Source organism: Silene latifolia, chromosome X (assembly GCF_048544455.1).
Source record: "Silene latifolia isolate original U9 population chromosome X, ASM4854445v1, whole genome shotgun sequence".
Taxonomy (NCBI): domain Eukaryota; kingdom Viridiplantae; phylum Streptophyta; class Magnoliopsida; order Caryophyllales; family Caryophyllaceae; genus Silene; species Silene latifolia.
The window spans coordinates 338111365-338131744 of record NC_133537.1 but is presented as its reverse complement, the minus strand read 5'-3'; the positions used below and the strand labels follow the sequence as shown (position 1 = coordinate 338131744).

The 20380-nt window shown below is 35.8% G+C and overlaps 2 protein-coding genes across 2 annotated transcripts in view; both read right to left on the bottom strand.

The window, feature by feature from the left end:
• LOC141619251 (large ribosomal subunit protein eL38-like) overlaps positions 1-20380 on the bottom strand; it is a 135882-nt gene that overhangs the window by 89817 nt on the left and 25685 nt on the right. The gene's annotated exons all lie outside the window — the stretch shown is intronic.
• Positions 1472-5944, bottom strand: LOC141621007 (AP2-like ethylene-responsive transcription factor BBM). Its single transcript, XM_074437735.1, has 8 exons — positions 5514-5944; positions 5126-5208; positions 4981-4989; positions 4715-4803; positions 3594-3667; positions 3360-3410; positions 2656-2732; positions 1472-2232 (listed from the first exon to the last, which is right to left on the bottom strand). The coding sequence occupies exons 1-8, from the start codon at positions 5942-5944 to the stop codon at positions 1472-1474; spliced, it is 1575 nt and encodes a 524-aa protein (XP_074293836.1).

Genomic DNA, 20380 nt, shown 5'->3' with positions numbered 1-20380 from the left:
AAAAATATTTTACACTTTAATTTGAGCTGTTCGGGAGATCGTATCGGACCTTGTTTCTTTTTATCCCGGTTTTATTCCACGTGTCCGGGATTATTTCAGGAGTTAACCTATTAAGTTTAAGCCCCAAATACCAAGTAGTAATCCCGTTTTTTTCATGATTATTCGAAATTCACTCAAGGCTGGTTTATCGCATACTAGTACTCTTAAATATTTTTTGTTGCTCCTCAAAATTTGTGCAGCCTCTTTATTTGGCATGAGTAACCTTGTGTGCGATTTCTGGACATTTTTGCTTTGGGACCCTTGATGCGTTCATTATTTACGCACTTTTAACCGTTTAACCAACTCATTTTGCATGCCAATATAGCTAATTATCGTCATTTTCATAGTCATTTGCTTCTTATTTTCTATTTTCTCCCTTTTATGGTCGTTCGTAGGAAAAGAGCTAATTGGAGTTGTTTTAGCATGATTTTGGGCTTAATTACAGAAAACTCGACTCACTTGATGATTGACAAGGAACAGGAGGCAAGGCACAAGGACCCTTAAATCAATAAAGCAAGATTTGGGATGATTTGGATGATAACACCACGAGTTATGAGGGCAACGATGACGACATGGGAGCCATTACGAGAGGAAATCTCTCAAACACACTTGCTCTAAAACTATGCTAGATGGAACGGCGTCGAAAAATCAAGTGGTCTAATCTAGGCTTTTGAATCACTCGATTTGGAGTCCGAATGTTCAAATGGCTCCCATTTAACGATCAAAGCCAATCCGCTAGAGCTGAGCCAGAGCTCGCTCGAGCTCATGGTCCGGGTTTTCTCTAAAGCCTAGAGCTTGCTTGAGCTCAACCTTGGCTAAGACAAGGCGACAATTTCTCGCCTTTTCGACACTTTACTTAACCCTCTAATTAAACCCTAATCTTGTGACCAGTTTTAGTTGATCCAAAATCTAATAAAGATTGAATCGATTAATTTTAAATCTGATGCGTTTGTAGGTTTGTTACTCATTGTCATATGTAGTTATGATGATAATTCTAAACATCAAACTATCAAAGACCTTTTTCATGACGTCTTCGACTTTAGTATACATTAAAAAGATTCATTCTTAGTATAATCAATTAACATAATTATGTTTGTGACTATAAAAAAAATTACAAAGCGTGGTGTATTTTATAAAAAAAAAAGTAAAGAACTATAATTAAAACCTTTCCGAGGATCTAATCAACCCGAAGTTCCCAAAACCATAGCAAATTTGATAGGAACAAGCTCCTCCATAATTGCTATTAACTAAACTCAAGGTTAGACCCCTATGCATTTTACCATTACATGTTAATTTTAAACTAAAATCGAAGCTAAAAAAACAAGTACCCCTAACTTACATCTAACTATAGTTAAATGAACTAAATTGAGAAACAAATCGAAAAACAAGTAAAATTAAAATGATTGTGTACACTCGACCTTCTTTCATGTCTTTATGTATTATTCCACATTGCGAAAGGGGGAACTCCTCCGTTTGGACCACCAACAACCGCCATGTTAGCGGTTCTCGAGGCAATTGTCGGAATAGCCGTTGGGACCCAATTAGTACAAGTTGACCCTGGATCATAAAACCCAACCGCGGCCCTAACAACATCATTACTGCTATTACTATTACTATTACTATTACTATTACTAGCTTGTTGGGAAAGGAAAGAATAGTAATTCTCATTACCATTCCCATAAGGCAACCCATACCCGCCTGAATCCGACCCGGAACCCATAAGATTATCCATTTGAAAGAAATTATGTGTACCATGATGACCCATCTGAACCTGCTGGCTCAAATCCGAATAATGATTCGACCCAATTGAATCGGGATCCTGCTCTTGCTTACACCAAACCCTTTCCTGTACTTGTCCAGCATTGTTACCATAAGGATGATACTGCATTGTCTGCATTGTAACAGGATGTGCCTGCTGGAATGCAATTCCGGGCCAGGAACCGTAATTGGGAATTCCAATTTCAGTCGTCGCGGTAATTGCAGGCCTTAGAATTTGGGCATTGTTATTAGAATCAGTGGAATTGAATTCCTCAACTTCTTTCAGTCTCTTTGCTGCACCTCCAATTGGGAGATTAGTGCTTTCTAGGATCGATTTGACGTCGTATCGATTAATCTCGAAATTGGTCACTGCATTTAGTCCTCTGAATTTTATTGCAGCAATGTCATATGCCTCTGCTGCTTCCTCTTGTGTGCCTATACAAATAACAGTACTTGAATTTCAGTATGTTAAACATGCGGGTCGAATACATGTATATCAATTGGATCCTGTATCGACGATAAAATTCCGATTCAAACCCAATGTTTTAAGTTTCACATCCGAAATGTTAGTTCATAAGATAATCGAGTCACGGATTTTAAGACATTGGAATAATGTTATTGTAGTGAACGTATAATGTCGAAACCAAAAGCTAAATACATGTTTAATTGTAGGTGAAGCGTGTATACACAAATTATAGAATAATACGGTCTTATACTGGTGACAAGGCCATTTTTGTAAATAAATAAATAAATAAAAGACGACTTATTTATTGCTAATGAATGAGCTACACCATACAAAGTACGGAGTATCTTTTTATAGTATAAAATCGTCTCACGCAATAATTACTTGTTACTTACTGAAGGTGCCCAGGTAGAGGTCTTTGTTGCCTGCAACTCTGCCAATCCTAGCCTGCCAACGACCATGCTGATGATGCCTGTTTAATTATTAACAATTAAATTAATAAAATTAAAATTAATCAATAATTAAATAATGTGTAATTAACATCAAATTAGACAAATGTACATGTTTGGTGCAAAAAGTAGGGCACAAGAATACAAAATCCTGCAATAGTTACAGGCACAGCTTGCATACTTGCATGTGCACGTGAGGGGATGAGACTAAATCCCTCATTAATTTGTTCTTCTATTCTGGTCAAACTACTCTTCATTAATGTAATTCTTATTTCAGACCGTGTTAACTTACGACAGTTTACCACTTACACAACAGATTGAAATAAAAGTGGAAATGACGAGGCCTTAAGTCCAGACGGTTTTAAAGCAAGACCCATATCATAACTTCGCGTACTAATAAATAATTTCAAGTAATATTTACATTTTTTGTCACTGTTATACTACGAGTAATAAATAAATAATTTATAGTAAAGTTTACATTTTCTTTTATCAATGTTCATATTTCCACTAAAAAAATTGGTATTTAAGAAATATAATGATATAAAAAAATTGCTCTTGTTAATTTGTAAATCTAATGTGGTTTTTCACAACTTAGGCTATAATAGGAAAGTCATAGAAAACTCGATTGTCAATACTAAATCAAGGCTTACCTTGTTACTCCTCGATAAATAGACGCACCACGGGAAAAACCACTGCTTTTCCTGCATTATATTAATAGATAAAAACTGTCTTTAGAAAAAAATACGAATAAATTGAAATTTGGTAACGATAGATATGTCGATTTATCGACACGTTGTGATAGGATAATTAGGAGATTATAATAATTATGATATGGTTAGAAGATGATACATGTTACGAGTAGTATACAATTTTGATTTTAATACCTTCTAAGGGATGCTATATATTCTTGTCTGGTCATATGTTGCATGTCCTCAACTTCCTTCTCATAATCACTTATCTGAAAATTGCATTTTAAAACGTTACTAATAAACTTGTACAATGCAGTTATCGAGTTATACTCATGACTGCGTTCAAATCCCGTCAATAACATAAATAAATAAATAAACGAACTTGTAAAGTTGTAATGTTGCCACTGATACTAGAGACAGTTAATGCAAAACCCACTGAGCTGAGAAATGCTTCCACAAACTACCAATTAAAAGATCAATGTTTCAACATCAGCACCGGAAATTGTAGAATTGTCTCCCCCTAATAACGCATTAACCTACTTAATAATTCTCTAATTAGAGGGACAAAATCCATAATTAGGGTGCACTTTTTGTGTTGATGGTAATCTTACTTCCGATTATTTCCTTAGGGTTTATTATTAACCATTGTTGTCAGAATCGCGATTCGATCCAACGATTCAACGATTTTACGATCCAAAAATGCTTGACCGATCCTGGATCCTACGATTCTATCATAGTTGTAGAATCTTACGATCCTATTAATTTGAAAATTTCTAGAAATGGGATCATAATACGATCCTACGATTTTACGATCCTACGATCCGATTCCATAATAAAAAAAATTAATATATATTTTTATATAATGACACCGTAAAACCCAAATTTCGTGCAAGTTGTTCATACAATGATACTAAAATCATTAATTACCAATATTTTATGAATAAATATTAATAAATAAGTGTTTTGATTTTCAATTATATGTTTTTACCAAGTAAAAAATTATATTTAGTGAGTTTGTAGAATCTTGCGATTCTACGATCCGATTCTACCGATTCGATCCTACCCTCCCCATCGATCCAAAGTAGAATCTCGATCCTGACAACATTGTTATTAACCATAGCAGGTAAAATGTATTCTAAGTATTTGATTAGAGGTCTCGAGTTGGAATGTTGTGGATGTAACAGTGTTATAACTAATTCTTCGATTAGCACCGATTATTATGTTCGTTTCACGAACAAAACAATCTTAAATGAGAATTTGTGAATATGCTAAGGTTCTATTTTGTTCGTCTGAAAGAAGCTTAACTGAAAACATACCGGGAAATTAGTAGTAGTGGTGGTACCCCAATATTTAATAGCAGCCAAATCATAAGCTCTAGCCGCTTTTTCTTCTTTGTCATAACCTCCTGAAATTTAATCAAAAATTTAGGGAATAATATCAGCAAATAATTTGTGTTTAATAAGAGATCTATTAGATTCTAATCATTCTATTAATATTATCTTAAAGTATCTAAGTACAATAATTAATTAACAATTAAAATTAATGAAAAAGGAACTTTTTGTTCTCCACTATATGAACTTACCCAAGTAAACTGCAAGCAATTCAGCAACATTCCAAGATAATATGACACCCAAAAACAAAACACATTATTAGTTCAATAATTCGTGTATAAAACCGCTTTACACAATCAAGATAACAAGAATATCCAATTTCCGATAATTAATTACCTTGCCTGCCCTTGCGAGTTTGCCCTTCTCTCCGGCAACTATTATCCCACAAATGAGCTTCATATCTCCCGGTCCATCTATGCCTACATTGTGCATATGAACATACATTTTATAATAAAATTGTATTAGAAATAAACATATCAATCAAGAATTTTGCTGACGGGTCGATATACAAGTTCATCAGTCGATAGTCCAATGCACCAATTAAATTACAAAGTTTTTAACAAAAATAATGCTCTAATTCCATAAAAATCCGAAATAAATCGATTTTTGAGTACATTGGACGGTGCAACATATTGAACCATATAATTTTTTTTATTAAAGTACCTTGGAGATTAATATGAGCGATAAATAAAAAATATACGGAGTACTACGTAAATTAAAGTACCTTGTAACGCCACGATAAATGGAGGTACGTTGTCCAAATGTCTCAATTGATTTCCTAGGCACACTTTCAAGTGCACCACTTTGAGTGTCAAGATTAATAGTATTAGTATTAGTATTAGTAGTACTAGAAACAATATCACTTTGTTGTTTACTACTACTATTCTCACCCAAACTATTATCCATATCCACTCCATTACCACCATCGCCGCCTGAACCCAATAAGGGCAAGGCGGCGACACCTGAGTGAGACCCAGTTCCCATTGAAAGCGATAGGGATTGGGTCCCACCGCTTCCGCTGCCAGTTGTACCACTATTATTATTAGTGTCTTCACTCATGATACCCATCTCTTGTTGGCTTGGATTGTTTGATCTCAACCATGTCTTGATCATTGACACATTAAGCCCATTATTTGTACTACTAGGGTTTTTCATACCATTGTTATTATGATTATTATTATTATTATTATTATTATTATTATTATTATGATTATTATTATTATTATTATTATGAGTATGATTATTAATGTTATTATAATCATTTAATAACAAGTAATTAACTCCATTATTTTGAGGATGATTATTATCATGACTATTATTCTCCTTAAAAGAGTGGCTATTTCCTAAAAAGTTTTCTAGCTTAGGTTGCTCATCTTGTGCTGCTTGGTTTCCCATTAACATGCTTATCTCTGAGTTTCCCTTCATGTTCCAATCTGCATAGTTTCACACATACAATATGTTTTATCACAAATTCTTGTGGTTAAGACCGTCTAAAGTTAAGACAAACGTCTTAAGTTAAGACGACACTCACATACGATTTAGATAAGCATAAAATGAATGGAGGGTTGTGAGAGGTCTTATGCTAAGACGGTCCAAAGCAAGACATATTGTTATTTTATTATTTAAATATATCACTATAATTTCTTACAAAAATATTACTCCTAGAAGCTTGTTACACTAGTTTGTTTTTATTCTTTAGGGTTTTACAAAAAAAAATTATTATTATTATAAGTATAGCAATTGATTAAAGAATATCAAAACAATATTAACATATAATACAAATAAGTAATTATAATTTTAATGTTTTTACTCACTTAGATTAAGTTGTTGAACATTACCCACATAGACTTTCCAATATATAGGAGAAACTTCAATGACTAATTAAGGCTTTGTTTAAACAAAACTAAAAACCCATTTCTTGGTAAAATGAAAAGAAAATACACAAATTATAAAATAAGACAGTATTACATCACGATTTTTTTTTTGTTAAACACTAATAAATATAGATGAATATTATACAAAGTATATTAAAGGACCGTCTCATACTGTAAGACGATCATACACAATAATAATTATCGAAGTGAATAAATATAAATACCTTGGGATTGATTATCACTTGATCTATGAAAGGCTTCAAGGAAACCAAATGAAGAAGGAACCGTTGAGTCCGAGCCAAGATCATAACATTCTCCGGTACCGGCCGAGAGTCCACCATGGTTCGAACCTTGAGAAGGAAGTCCTTGTGGACAAAGAGAAAAGCCTAACCAATTCATTGAACCCATTTTAATCTCTCAAAATGAACAAACACACAAAATTCCAAAAAAAAATACTATAAAATATTAGGGTTTTCTAATAATATGAAGAAATTAATTAGGGTAACAAATTCATGCATGAAGTAAAAATAAAGAGGAAGAACAAATTAAGTTTATTAGGTTAAAAATGGATAGGAATGAAGAAGGAAGCATTTTGAGGAAGTGGAAAAAGGTTGAAGAGAGTGTGGAAAGAATAGTAAGAACGGTCAAAATTATGTAGACAAATTTGATTGTTCCAAAGCAATTCTAACATTTATATAATGTCTCTTTCATTGTAGTCACATTTATGAATTATAAAGAATGTGTAGTACAAGTACAAGTGAAGTGTATTAGCCTAATGTTAGTAAAATAATGGTGATATAGATGTATTAAATTGATATTTAGTGATACTAGTATATACCAATACTAAGCTAGGTAAGCTAGTTCACTAATAATAGAGAGGTGTAACGTTGTTAGATAAACATGACACTAATTATTTGCGGTTTGAGTAACTTCGTGTGTGTTCTATTGTTATATATATATATATATATATATAGTACTTCCTCTATCTGTTCAATTGAATTTGATACGTTTGTTTAGTGTAGAATACAGCCAAAGAGATATGGATGATGAGTAGTAAATAGGAGTAGTTGTTTTATATAAGATGGTTATTATAACTTATAAGCATGAAAGAAAGAATAATACTCCCTCTTATTCACAATAAACCTCCCATTTCATTTTGACACAAAAATTAAGAAAATACAATACCCCACCATATAAATAAATTTGAACCACACAAATACACTACCCCACCATACAATTAAATTTGGACCACACAAACACTTACCAAAAAAGGAAATAGGGAAGTTATTGTGAATAGACGGAAATGGAAATAGAGAGTTTTATCTCGAATAGGAGGGAGTATAAAGCAAATTATGTATCCAATTAGCAATGAGCATAATTAGTGGAAGAGATATGTTTTTAAATCTGTTTTATGTCTAAGACGGTCTTAAGATCGCAAGACTTATTATTATTGTAAATAAGGATGAAAGTTTCAAGTTTTTCTAATACGACTCTTATCTATTTCATGTTTCAAGCCCTAAGGCCCTGTTGTTTTGGACTTAAAGTCACTTAATATAAGTTCACTGCAGATCCTATAAGTTCGATTCGATTCGATTCGATCCTATAAGTTCGATTCGATTCTATAAGTTCGATTCGATTCGAGATCCTATAAGTTGATTCGATTCGATTCGAGATCCTATAAGTTCGATTCGAGATCCTATACCTCACTTAATTTAAGTTCAATTCGAGATCCTATAAGTTCGATTCGATTCGATTGATTCGAATCCTATAAGTTCGATTCGATTCGAATCCTATAAGTTGATTGATTCGATCGATAAGTTTGATCCAAAAGAACAGGGCCTAAATGACAATGACGATTGACAATAATAAATCATGGACACACCTACTCACACCCTCAAACCCAATTAATTTGCATGCAAAAAATTTGAAGAATCACAAATCAAATAATACAAAATCAAATCCTTTAACACTTACCTTGTTCTTTTAGACTTGATTTCAGTTCATTATTGAAAGACTTGATTTCAGTTCATTATTTCAGTTAAGTTCAGCTCTGTTCAGTTTCGTTAATTCAGTTCAATTCAGATCAGTTCAGCTTTTCTCTTCACAAATTAACTCTTACTTCAATTCAGTTTCAATCAGTTCAGTTCAGTTTAATTCAGCTCAGTTAAACTCCATCAAATTGATAAAATCAATAAAAATGAAAAAACAATAGATACTACTGTAAAAACTGCATGTATGACATGCACAAGTCAGAAAATAAAAGAGTATATAGTGAGAGCACATTCAATTGAATTCAATACTACAATTAAAAAAGAACCCATGCCATAACTTTATCACATTTTTGGCATATAAATTTGGTTGCTTTATATCTGGCAATTCCTCTCTTCTAATCATCAACCAACCTGCACCTCCCCCGCTTCTGACGGGAGTTTTTCCTTCATGTCTCTCTCTCTTCTGCCCCATGGCCTGCACACTTCTCTATTTTGCATGCATGACACACAGTGTGTTTGCAACTTTTTTTTTTTTAAAAGCGGTTTTACACGAGTTTATTGTAATCGGGTTTTTACAATAACTACTTTTATCGACTAATAAAGTTGTGTTTGGACATGTTTTACGTTATATTAGTATAAAATCGCCTTTTACTATTGTTACTAACTACGTTTTCTCTATGCAAACTAATAAAGTCATCATACATACGCAGTATTGATTTCATATAAACCGGACTTGGTTTAGGAATTATTTCCAATAAATCGATCATAATTTCGATCATAATAGATACGAGTATGAGACCATGGAAATCAAATTGCCATGGAGTTAATTAGTCTTTATAAGAGCGTTGTATAGTGATAAGTCTGATAACTTACTGTGTAAAACATATAATACACTCATTATAAATAAAGTGTCTTATATACTTTGTAAGTTTTTGTATGATAATAAGCTTATTGTTAAACCAAGTTAGATCATCGTTTACAATATCACGAAAAAAAGCCTTTTAATTAAAAGATACACTTATGCAAAAAATTCAAAATGACATACATTATAAAATAAGGTCGTCATATAATATTGCTTAATTTAAAGACTCATTTATACGGTTAATAAATACTCTCTCTGTACCGGTTATTTGTTATCCTTTTTCATTTTTTGGTGTATCGGTCAATTGTTGTCATTTCTATTTTAGAAAAGAATTTGATGAACAATTTAATTCTTCACACTCAATTTGATCCACTTGTCATTTAGTAACTGCTCTTTTCTTAGTCTTTGTGCCAAAATTAAAGGACAACAATTGACCGAGACAGATGAAGTAAGTCTTGATTATTCTAATTAAAAAGTTGGGTAAAAATATAGGTAGGGGGGAAATCTTGGTAATCTCATCTTAATCATATCCCAAAGACTAATGCTATTGGGGGAGTAATACAAGGAGAGATGTTGTAAACAATAGACAAAAGAAGAGTTACATCCACTTTTGACCATTCTGCTAGGGTTTACCCACCTAGCGTAACTTTTTTTAAAAAAAAAAAAAAAATTAATATTTGTATGAAATACTTCCTAAAATAAATGTATTTATTGTAAAGAAAAGTAAAAATAATAGGATATTTCAATTTCCCATAAAAACATCAATTAATTCTTTTCTTTTTTGTTTTCATATCCTATGCCTAGTGGGCATAGGTTATAAAAACCGAATTAAAAATAATCTTCTTATTTCAGTTTTAAGATCAACTTTAAAAACTTTATCTTGAGCAAGTGCTAGCAAAATGCTTGATAGTATCATCTCAACTTAACGGAATGGACCTGAATTAAATTGATTTGAATTAAAATGAATTGAATTGAACTGAACTAAATATAGGTGAAAAAAAACAGGGTCTCAGTCAATATCTAGAGGTTCAATCTATTTATTAATTTGATTATTTGAAATTTGAAACTTTTACCCTTTGACTGCGACATAAAATGTAAAGTAGTCAAATTTTATTTCAAATAATAACATTTTTGCTAATCCCTGTGCATTCTTATTTTGACTCATTTACTATACTTGACCTATTTTAAGTTTAAAACGAAATATGTTACTCCGTATTAATTAGTCTCTGCGTGCCAATCATTTGTTTGCATTTGATTAAAATACTCATCACAAAAAATAAATAAGGCAAACAAATAATTGGGATGGATAGAGTATCACCTAGAGAAGGCAATGGGCCGTGTCGTGCCGGTCCGGCTCTCGGCTGTCGTGCCTAGCCACAATTTTGGCCCGACCCAGGCACGGTCAATCCTGCTTTCGGGCCGGGCCAATCGGCCCGCTTTTCCCACCCCACCACCGTGGCCCGCCCCTTGGCCCAGGCAAAATCGGGCCGGACTCGTGCCGCCCGTCGTGCTTCGGGTATTTTCAATGGTTTTTTAATTATTTACCCATAAAACCGTTGTGCCTAGGCACGGGTTTTTTGGAATTTAGGTGCTGCGGCCCGCCTCTTACTCGGACGTGCCGGACCCGGGCTGCCGGGCAACCTCATTTTCTTCACCATGTCGTGCCAGATTCGTGCCGCCCGCCTCGGCCCGGCCGGAAATGCCTACTCTAGTATCACCATAACAGCCGCCATTATTGTATATCATCCTATATGGTTGTATACGGTCGAATGTGAGCCCATGCATATGCGATAAGGGATGTCAAATCGAGCGTAAGGGTTCTCCTAAAATTCTAAAAGATGTTATTATTATGTGTATATGGACGTACGGAGTGGGTGTTCCATTTTATTCAGTAGTCTTCATGCATTGTGCATTATTTGTGCCATGTGATATGAGCATGTCTCCTCGACTCCTCGGACCCCCTCTTACCTTAAACCATGATTTTATACATTTATAAGGTTAGTCAGTTTACTTCTTTTTTTTTAAAAGAAAGTTTAAGTTAAAGGGTAGGACGGTAGGTCTTATTCAGCTTAAGGTTAGGTAGACCATTATCATTTTTGAGGATTTAAAGTGGTGTTTACTAATCGTCTAGTAGTAAGGTTATATTTTAACTCAATGAGAACTGAACTCCTGACTTCATGGTTAGAAGGTGGACTCTTCAGCATTGGGGCAAACCCTTGTTAATAGTTGGTTTACTTTTCCGAAGTCAAAAACTCATTACTTTTTAGCTAGTGTTGGATTATAATGACTATGGGGTACATAAGTTAGATTAAAATGGCATATTGGCTACTGCTTCTTTCTCTTGTAAACTAGCGGTCCTTGCTTTGATGTAATTCTCGACGCAATTCCATTTTGGGTTATTCGAAAACAACCTTTTGGTATAACACAATGGTAGTTGGGCAAGGTTACGTACATTCGGTCCCCTTTACCCTACAATTATACGGGAAGTCATTGAGACACTGAGATAATGTTTACATTGTAAAATGAATCGGTTCGTCTACATAGTACATCTTTTTTTCTTATAACATAGGGAAATATTATTTTATTAAAATAAAAAGTTATAAGTATAAATATAATACGGAGTACAATATGTAAGCAAATGAATGAGACGGATTGGAGACTTGGGATGAGCAATAACTATGCTAGATAGTCTATGTGAATGAGAGGGAGAGAGGCAAAAAAGGCCAATTAGCATGGGATTAGAGCTCCATAATTAATTACCTTGGTAAAATCAATTGTATGCACTTTACCTCATGCTTGTCTGTCTACTCCGTAAAAACTGATTCTCAAAGTAACACTTTATATTAAGCCTATAGTAATGAATCCCCTGTAAAACAGTGATTAGGATCCGAAACATGCACTTTACCTCCTTAAAAACTTGCTACTTTCTTTTTGTTTTTGACTTGGACCAGGTGACCAACATGCATGAGCTAAATATACTAGGACAAAATTAGCTAAATTCGCTCGAAACATTGTATTCAACGAATCAACGGTAAATGTCAGTTAGTTTAGTCGATAAAGTCATGTGGTAGTTGTTAGGACTGACCACTGTGGTGGATCAACTCGGCCCGTTTCTTTGTAAAGTCGGCTTGGGCTAAAGTTTCCCGCCCACACCGATTAAAAATAGAAAAGCCTATATAGGCCAACTAGACATGAGCGAGCCCCTCTATTGCGGGTTGGGCTGGGGCACTCAACCACAGCCTAGCCCGTGGCTACTGTAGCCAGTGGCGGAGCCAGGATTTGAACTTAAGGGGGGCGAAAAATTTTAGGGGGAGCGAACGACTAATTTTATAAGGTGCACTCGAAAAAATTTCGAAAAATTTAACTAAAACTTCGAAAATTTCATCCGCCGGGGGGCGATCGCCCTGCTAGCCCCCCTAGCTCCACCACTGACTGTAGCCCGTTGGCCAGCTCTAGTACTCAATCTACTCATGACTTGGAAATTTATTCCCTTCTGTATCATATTTGTCTTTGTGACTTACTCCGATCCCTCCGTCCCGGTCAATTGTTGTCCTTTGGTTTTTGCACAAAGACCAAGGAAAGAGGAGATTGACCAATAACTAAATGACAAGTGGAACAAATTGAATGAGAATGATCAAATTACTCATCAAGTTTATTCTTAAAATAGAAAGGATAACAAATGACTGAGACACCCCAAAATAGAAAAGGACAACAAATGACCGGGACAGACACTTAAAGAATATCTGTTGAGTTTATGGATTCAAGTACCTAAGAGGGGGAGGGGGTGAATTAGGTACTATTTTAAAAATTTAACTTCAACTTTATTGGATTAAAGTGAGTTAAGAGAGCAAAAGAGATTAGAAGATACTTCGAATAATATTGAAAGACTAAACGAGTATCAAGATGAATGTTTGCTTAAGTATGAAAGTAACAATCGTTCTGACTGTAGCTATTTGTCTCAGTTAGTGGAATACGACTGCAGGCCAAATGTGACAGTATGATGAACTGTTACTTCTAAGTTTAAGCAAAGCAAAACAAACAAACAAAGTAAATTGCAGCGGAAATAAAGTAAACAATGGAACACGAGATTTTTGAATTGGTTCGGCAAGAAACTCAAGTGTCTACGTCCAATCTACCTTTTTATTGCTTTCTTTTAGTGACCTACTCCGACAACTAAAAGACCCTTACAATAAAAGACACCAACCTACTCCGGTTGTAAAGCTAGTACAAGAACTACTCCGTTCTTATGACAAGCCAACTCGCAATCTACTCCGATTGACAAGAGTTAAAGACTACTCCGTCCTAAACTCTACTAACACACTTAGAATGTTATAGGATCAAGTTTCCACTAACATATTCTTAGCAAAGAATAGAGATGGACAACTTTTACAAGATCAACAATTCTTAAGCAAGAGAGTTTAGTATAATAAAAATAACAAAGAGCCACGATTTGTAACAACTTGAAGACTTTTAAAGGTTTTTGCAAAGACACACGATTTTTAAGCTTTAAAAACAATTTGCAAAGTTGGAAAATTATTTCAGAAAAGTCTTGAGATTTTATGAAGGAGGGGCTCGCCTTTTATAAAGGAAATGGGTGAGGAGGTTGCTAGGGTTTTGAAGGGTCAAAGACCACACATGTGAAGGGCATTAGCAACCACCCAAAACTTGCACCAAAGAGGGCTCTTTTGCAAAGGCAAGAATAGAGAAAGAGTGTTTGAAAGATATCCTTAAAAGCTCATGCAAATTCAGAAAACAAAGGATGTGAGACAAGTCACATGATGACAAGTTAACACAAAAATGGCAAAAAGCATTTCTTGTTTTCTAAAAGACCAAAGGGTTGAATTTGCATAAAGAGGAAACATTTTGAAATTAATAAATATTCAAACCACTCTTTGTTGAAGACCAACTCCTAATAAAATCTGAAGTTTTATCTTTGAAAAATAAGAGTCACGTGAAAGGTTTTTGAAAGATAAAAGGGGCTTCAAGTTTTACGAATTGTGGCAGCCAACCAAGCAGCTGTTTACTAACGAAAGCAACAGTCGACTTGACTGTTTTTATTACTCTAAGATACTCTACTTTCTCGCTTGTACATTAGATGACACTAAGACTCAATACAAAGGGATGATTAACAACTTCAACACTTTTTAATCCATGCTTGATTTAATCATTAATCATGAAAAGGTAAACTAAGATAGCACAAATCAAATGGGCATGTTATCATCAACATAAGGAACCCAACAAATTCCCCCTTTGATGATGACAAGCCCTAAACGAATGTATAAGCAATGTAAACACCTTAATTCAAGATTTTAAACAAGCAAGATCAAATGAGAGAAGGGACAATATTACCTTACCTAAGGCAAGAGCTAGAATCAAACTACCATGACAATTTTACATTGCCCCAAAACAAGATTCAAAACTAAGAAGGTTAGGCCTAGACATTAGTTAATCAATATGCAAAGAGATTAAGAGCATGAGTTTACCTTTTCCCCCTCTTGACATCATCAAAAAGGATAGGGATGTCAAAGGCATTAGAGTGCAGATAATCACAAGAAAACGCAAAAAGACACATGTAACCGTGACAAGGTAACAAAGTCAACATAAACATACGGATTAAACATAAGTTAATCATAGTTCACCATGGCTAAATAGAGTTTAACATACACCACCAAGCATCAAAATAACAAGTAAAGAAAATAGTCTTAGAAGGGCACAACACGGTGGGGCAAAATGAGAAGGCAGGGATAAAAGTTAAAGGGGGCCGAGAGTAAAAGGGATAGGCTAAGGGGAGGAAGCTTGTTCACCATCCGAGCCACTTCCCAATGGATCATCATCCACATGAGCATCGTCACCAATTTCCTTTGTTGACACGAGAGTGGAGATGATATCCACCTCACCACGGATGAGGTCCACGGTGGAAGCAAGGGCCGAGATCGCCAAATCCTTTTGATGAGTATCTTCCTTAAGCCAAGCACTCAACTCAGCCACGGCATTAAGAACTTCCCGCATATTACCCGTATTCACTTGACTAGATGACCCACCCTCCGGGTCCTTCTTAATTTTCACCGAGATTAATTCATCATTTTCAACTTTGATAAGCATTTTCCCCATTTGACCATCACTCATAACATCGCACATGTCCAAAGAACCCAAGCTAGTAATCACAAAAACCCCTTGTGCTTTGAGTACAACCGACAACCACATTCCATAGGGCAAGTGAATCATGCTAGAAGAGGGTCTACGAAGTTTGGTCGAAATAAGATGAAAACGCTTAAACAATAACCCGATTAAATTCACCTTTTTGTGAGTTGCAATGTGGTAGATTAAATATTGTTGGGCTATGGTGAGTTTTCCCCGATCACCCGAGGGATAAATTGATCGACACAACATGTTAAAGATAATTCGAAGAGAAGGTGGTATTTGGGTATTGTTAACTGGACCAGGAGAGACTGTTTTAGGACACACTACTTGAGCAATGCTAAGGGGTGAGGCGTAAGGTAAAGCGACCCAGGTTTCGGAGGGGAGTTTGTCATAACCTCCGGTTGGGATACCAAGGGCGGTAGCAAAATCAGATTGAGTAAGTTTCAGAGGCTTACCATTCACCTTAGCCGTGAGAGATTCACCCGATTTGTCAATATGGACGGATGCAAAGAATTGAATCACTTCACTCACAAAGACCGGTTCACGCATTTCCAACAATTTTTCCCAACCTTGAGCCAATATCATGTCACGAACCATGTGAAAATCAGGAGGCTCGAACCAAGTTTGGTTGTAAACCCGAGGAGAGTGGATAGCTTTGGAATTCATCAACTGCTCACAATTTTTGTAGATGGAGGTTGAAAGGTCTAGGCTTTCAAGGTGTTCCCAAACAAGAGCCAAATCCCACTTAGAGGTTAGGGAAACCGAATCTGAGGGAGAAAGGTACACTAATTTCTTCTTTGAAGGTTTCGATTTTTTCAAGAGTGGTTCACTGGGTGTTTCATCAGGAGGATTGACAATAGGGTTTTCGATGTTGCTTTGCTCAACACTTTCAGAAATGGGGGGTAATTGAGATGAAGAGGCCTTTTCTTTCCTTTTGTTGTTTTTCTTTGTCGGAATCGGATCAGATTCGGCAGACTTGGTTGGATTCTCATTTAAATCAAACTCAGTTTCTTCTTCAATATCATCAATATTCACCGTAACCGGTTCAGAGGAAGAGCTTGGGACAGCAGTACTTTTCTTCCGACCTCCTCGAGTACGACGCCCAACCATAGCTGAGATGGGGATGTCGTCAGATGGTGGTGGAACAGTGGAAGGAGGATTTGGAAGAGGATTAGGTTGTACTTGGTTTGGTTGAGGTGAAGGAGATGGAGTCGAGGTTGAGGTTTGTGGAGGAAAGGCGTGGGAGATTTTAGGTGAATGCATGTTTGGGGTTGTTGTTGTCGGTGGGTTTGATGTGACAGGTGGTGAGGTCATCTTTGTGGGTTTCACGGATATGGGTGTATTGAATGAAGTCTTAACCATGGTGGGTTATGGGTAGGTTAATGGGTAGGATTTTGGGAGATGAAGAGATGGATGGTTTATGGGTTAGTAGTTTGGACGGTAGGTTAGGGAGAGGAGATGGGTTGAATGGAGTAAATGGCCCAATAAATGAGGAAGGTGAGGTAGTTGGCCCAACTTAAACACATTTAATCACTCGAAATAAAAACGCAAGGTAGCATATAATAAACATAAATTTAGATATGAGGTTGAGTGATTACCGACTCACAAATACGGTGTCAATTTTTGGTCTAAACATGATGTCAATGCACTTAGAATACTCAAACATATATCCAATTTTAATTTAATCAATTAAGGAAATTTGCAAAACTCACACTAAAAATCACAAGCAATTAATTAGCCCAATTTCTAGTCTAAATTTCTCAAAATGTTCTCTTGCAAGTGGCTTAGTGAAAATATCGGCAATTTGATTTTCGGTTTTGCAAAATATAAGTTTAATATGTCCTTTTTCAACATGATCACGAATAAAATGGTGACGGATATCAATATGCTTAGTTTTAGAGTGTTGAATAGGATTTTTGGAAATATTTATTGCACTCGTATTATCACACATTAAGGGAATGGAGTCAAAAATAATACCAAAATCCAAGAGTTGTTGTTTCACCCAAAGGAGTTGAGAACAACAATGTGCCGCGCTAACATACTCACTTTCGGCCGTAGAAAGAGCTACCGTGTTTTGTTTCTTTGAGCCCCAAGAAGTCAAGCAAGGACCCAAGAACGTTGCAATTCCGGAGGTACTCTTTCTATCCACCGTGCATCCCGCATAGTCCGCATCCGAATAGCCTATGAGATCAAAAGGACAATGTAAGGGATACCACAAGTAAAGATTTTGTGTTCCAATCAAATACCGAAGAATTCGTTTAACAGCTTTAAAATGTGATTCTTTCGGATTTGCTTGGAACCTAGCACATAAACAAACACTAAAGAGAATGTCGGGACGACTTGCGGTCAAGTAGAGAAGTGAGCCTATCATACCTCTATACACCTTATCACTAACATTCTTACCGAGTTCATCTTTGTCCAATTTGGACCCGGCTACCATAGGTGTATCGTGTGACTTACCATTAGTCATACCAAATTTCTTAAGCATTTCCTTAATATACTTTTGTTGATGGATCATGATTCCATCCTTTGATTGCTTAATTTGGAGCCCAAGGAAAAATCCTAGCTCACCCATCATGCTCATTTCAAACTCCGATTTCATTAGTTCCGAAAAATATAAGTAAAGGAGTTCATTTGTTGCACCAAATATAATGTCATCAACATATACTTGTACAACCAACAGTTCACTGGACTGTTGCTTTAAGAACAATGTTTTGTCAACGGAGCCTCTTTTAAAACCATTTTCAATAAGAAATTAAGACAATCTATCATACCAACACCTAGGTGCTTGTTTTAAACCATAAAGAGCTTTGTCTAATTTGAAAACATGGTTAGGCAAATCATTGTTCTCAAAACCCGGTGGTTGTTCTACAAAGACATCTTCTCCCAAATATCCATTTAAGAAAGCGGTTTTGACATCCATTTGGAAGAGTTTAATGCCTTTGTGAGCCGCAAAAGCTATAAGTAATCGTATGGCCTCAAGTCTAGCTACCGGTGCATAGGTTTCATCGTAATCAATACCCTCTTGTTGGTTATAACCTTGCACCACTAGTCTAGCCTTGTTCCTTACAATTTCTCCCGAGTCATCAAGCTTATTGCGAAAGACCCACCTAGTACCAATGACGGTACGATTAGGCGGTCTAGAGACTAAGTGCCATACCTCGTTTCTTTTGAATTGATTGAGTTCTTCTTGCATAGCAAGCAACCAGTCTGCATCGATCAAGGCGATCACATTTGAAGGTTCAATTTGAGAAAGAAAGGCATTGTGGGCACAATACTCATTGAGATGAGCAAGATTGTTGAGGGATGATCTTGTTCGAATTCCCGAGTTGAGATCACTTGTGAGATTAGAGAGTGGATGAGAGCTTTGATGTTTCCACTTCTTTGGAACAACGGTTTCTTGTTCCCCCTCAGCAGCAACAGTCACAATGACTGTTTCTTTTGGCCTGGAGTGATCTTCATCATCACTGTTTTGGGTTACTTCAGTTCTGGAGGTGGAAGCAACAGTCGTTGGGTCTGTTGCTTCCAGAGAAGAAACAGTAGCAGAGGTGCTATGTGTTCCCCCTGAGTTGCTGATCTCCTTTGATGGTGACAGTCTACGTATGCATTGCAATTCATCTTTGGGTTTCTTCATCCTCGAACACAAAGTCCTTTCGAACAAGGCCAATCTCAAACTCATCGTCATCAATATCATCATCATCATTCACGTTTTGTACCTGTCCAAGCACGCTAGATTCATCAAAAATGACATGGATGCTTTCTTCAATTAACAAGGTTCGTTTATTGTAAACTTTATAGGCCTTGCTATGATCGGAATAACCGATAAATACTCCTTCATCACTACGTGGATCGAACTTACCCAAGTTGTTTTTACCATTGTTATGAACAAAACATTCGCTTCCAAAACATCTAAAATATGAAATGTTGGGTTTTCTTCCACGTAGCAATTCATAGGGAGTTTTATTCAATATACTCCTTATCATGACACGATTATGAATGTAGCAAGCGGTATTTACCGCTTCGGCCCAAAAGTTCTTAGGCACTTTACTAGTTAATAACATTGTTCTAGCCATTCCTTCAAGGGTTCTATTCATCCTTTCAACCACACCATTTTGTTGTGGGGTTCTAGGAGCCGAGAAGTTATGGTCTACACCATTGTCATCACAATAAGCACCAAATGATGAGTTTTCGAATTCGGTTCCGTGATCGGTTCTCATTGAAACAAGTTTTAAGCCAAGTTTATTTTGAATCTTTCTTAACCAAATTAGAAACTCATAAATTGTCTCATCCTTAGAGCTTAGGAAGAGTGCCCAAACGAACCTAGAGTAATCATCAACAATGACACACACATAACGACTACCACCTCTACTTCTAGTTCTCATTGGTCCACACAAGTCGATATGTAAAAGTTGCAAAGGTTGAGATGTACTCATAATTCTTTTGGATTTAAAGGAACTTCTAACATGTTTACCTCTAGCACATTCATCACAAACTTTATCAAATTCAAACTTCATGTTAGGAATACCTTCAACTAAGTCAAGTCTTTTAAGGGTATTAAGAGTTTTTGTACTAACATGACCAAACCTTTTATGCCATAACCAAGGATCATTGTTCATTACACTCATGCAAGACATAGTGTGACCGGATAGAGTATTCAAATTAGTTAAGTATACGTCTTTGACACGTCTTCCTTCAAGTATTAGTTCATTAGTAGTGGCATCAA

Bases quoted from the DNA above. Each gene is read 5' to 3' on its own strand.
- LOC141621007 (XM_074437735.1), bottom strand. From the start codon at position 5,944: ATGAAAAACCCTAGTAGTACAAATAATGGGCTTAATGTGTCAATGATC. The intron at 5,209-5,513 runs GTACTTTAATTT...TGCACAATGTAG, and splicing joins ATTTATCGTGGCGTTACAAG to GCATAGATGGACCGGGAGAT. The intron at 2,233-2,655 runs GTAAGTAACAAG...TTATTTGTATAG, and splicing joins CCTCTACCTGGGCACCTTCA to GCACACAAGAGGAAGCAGCA.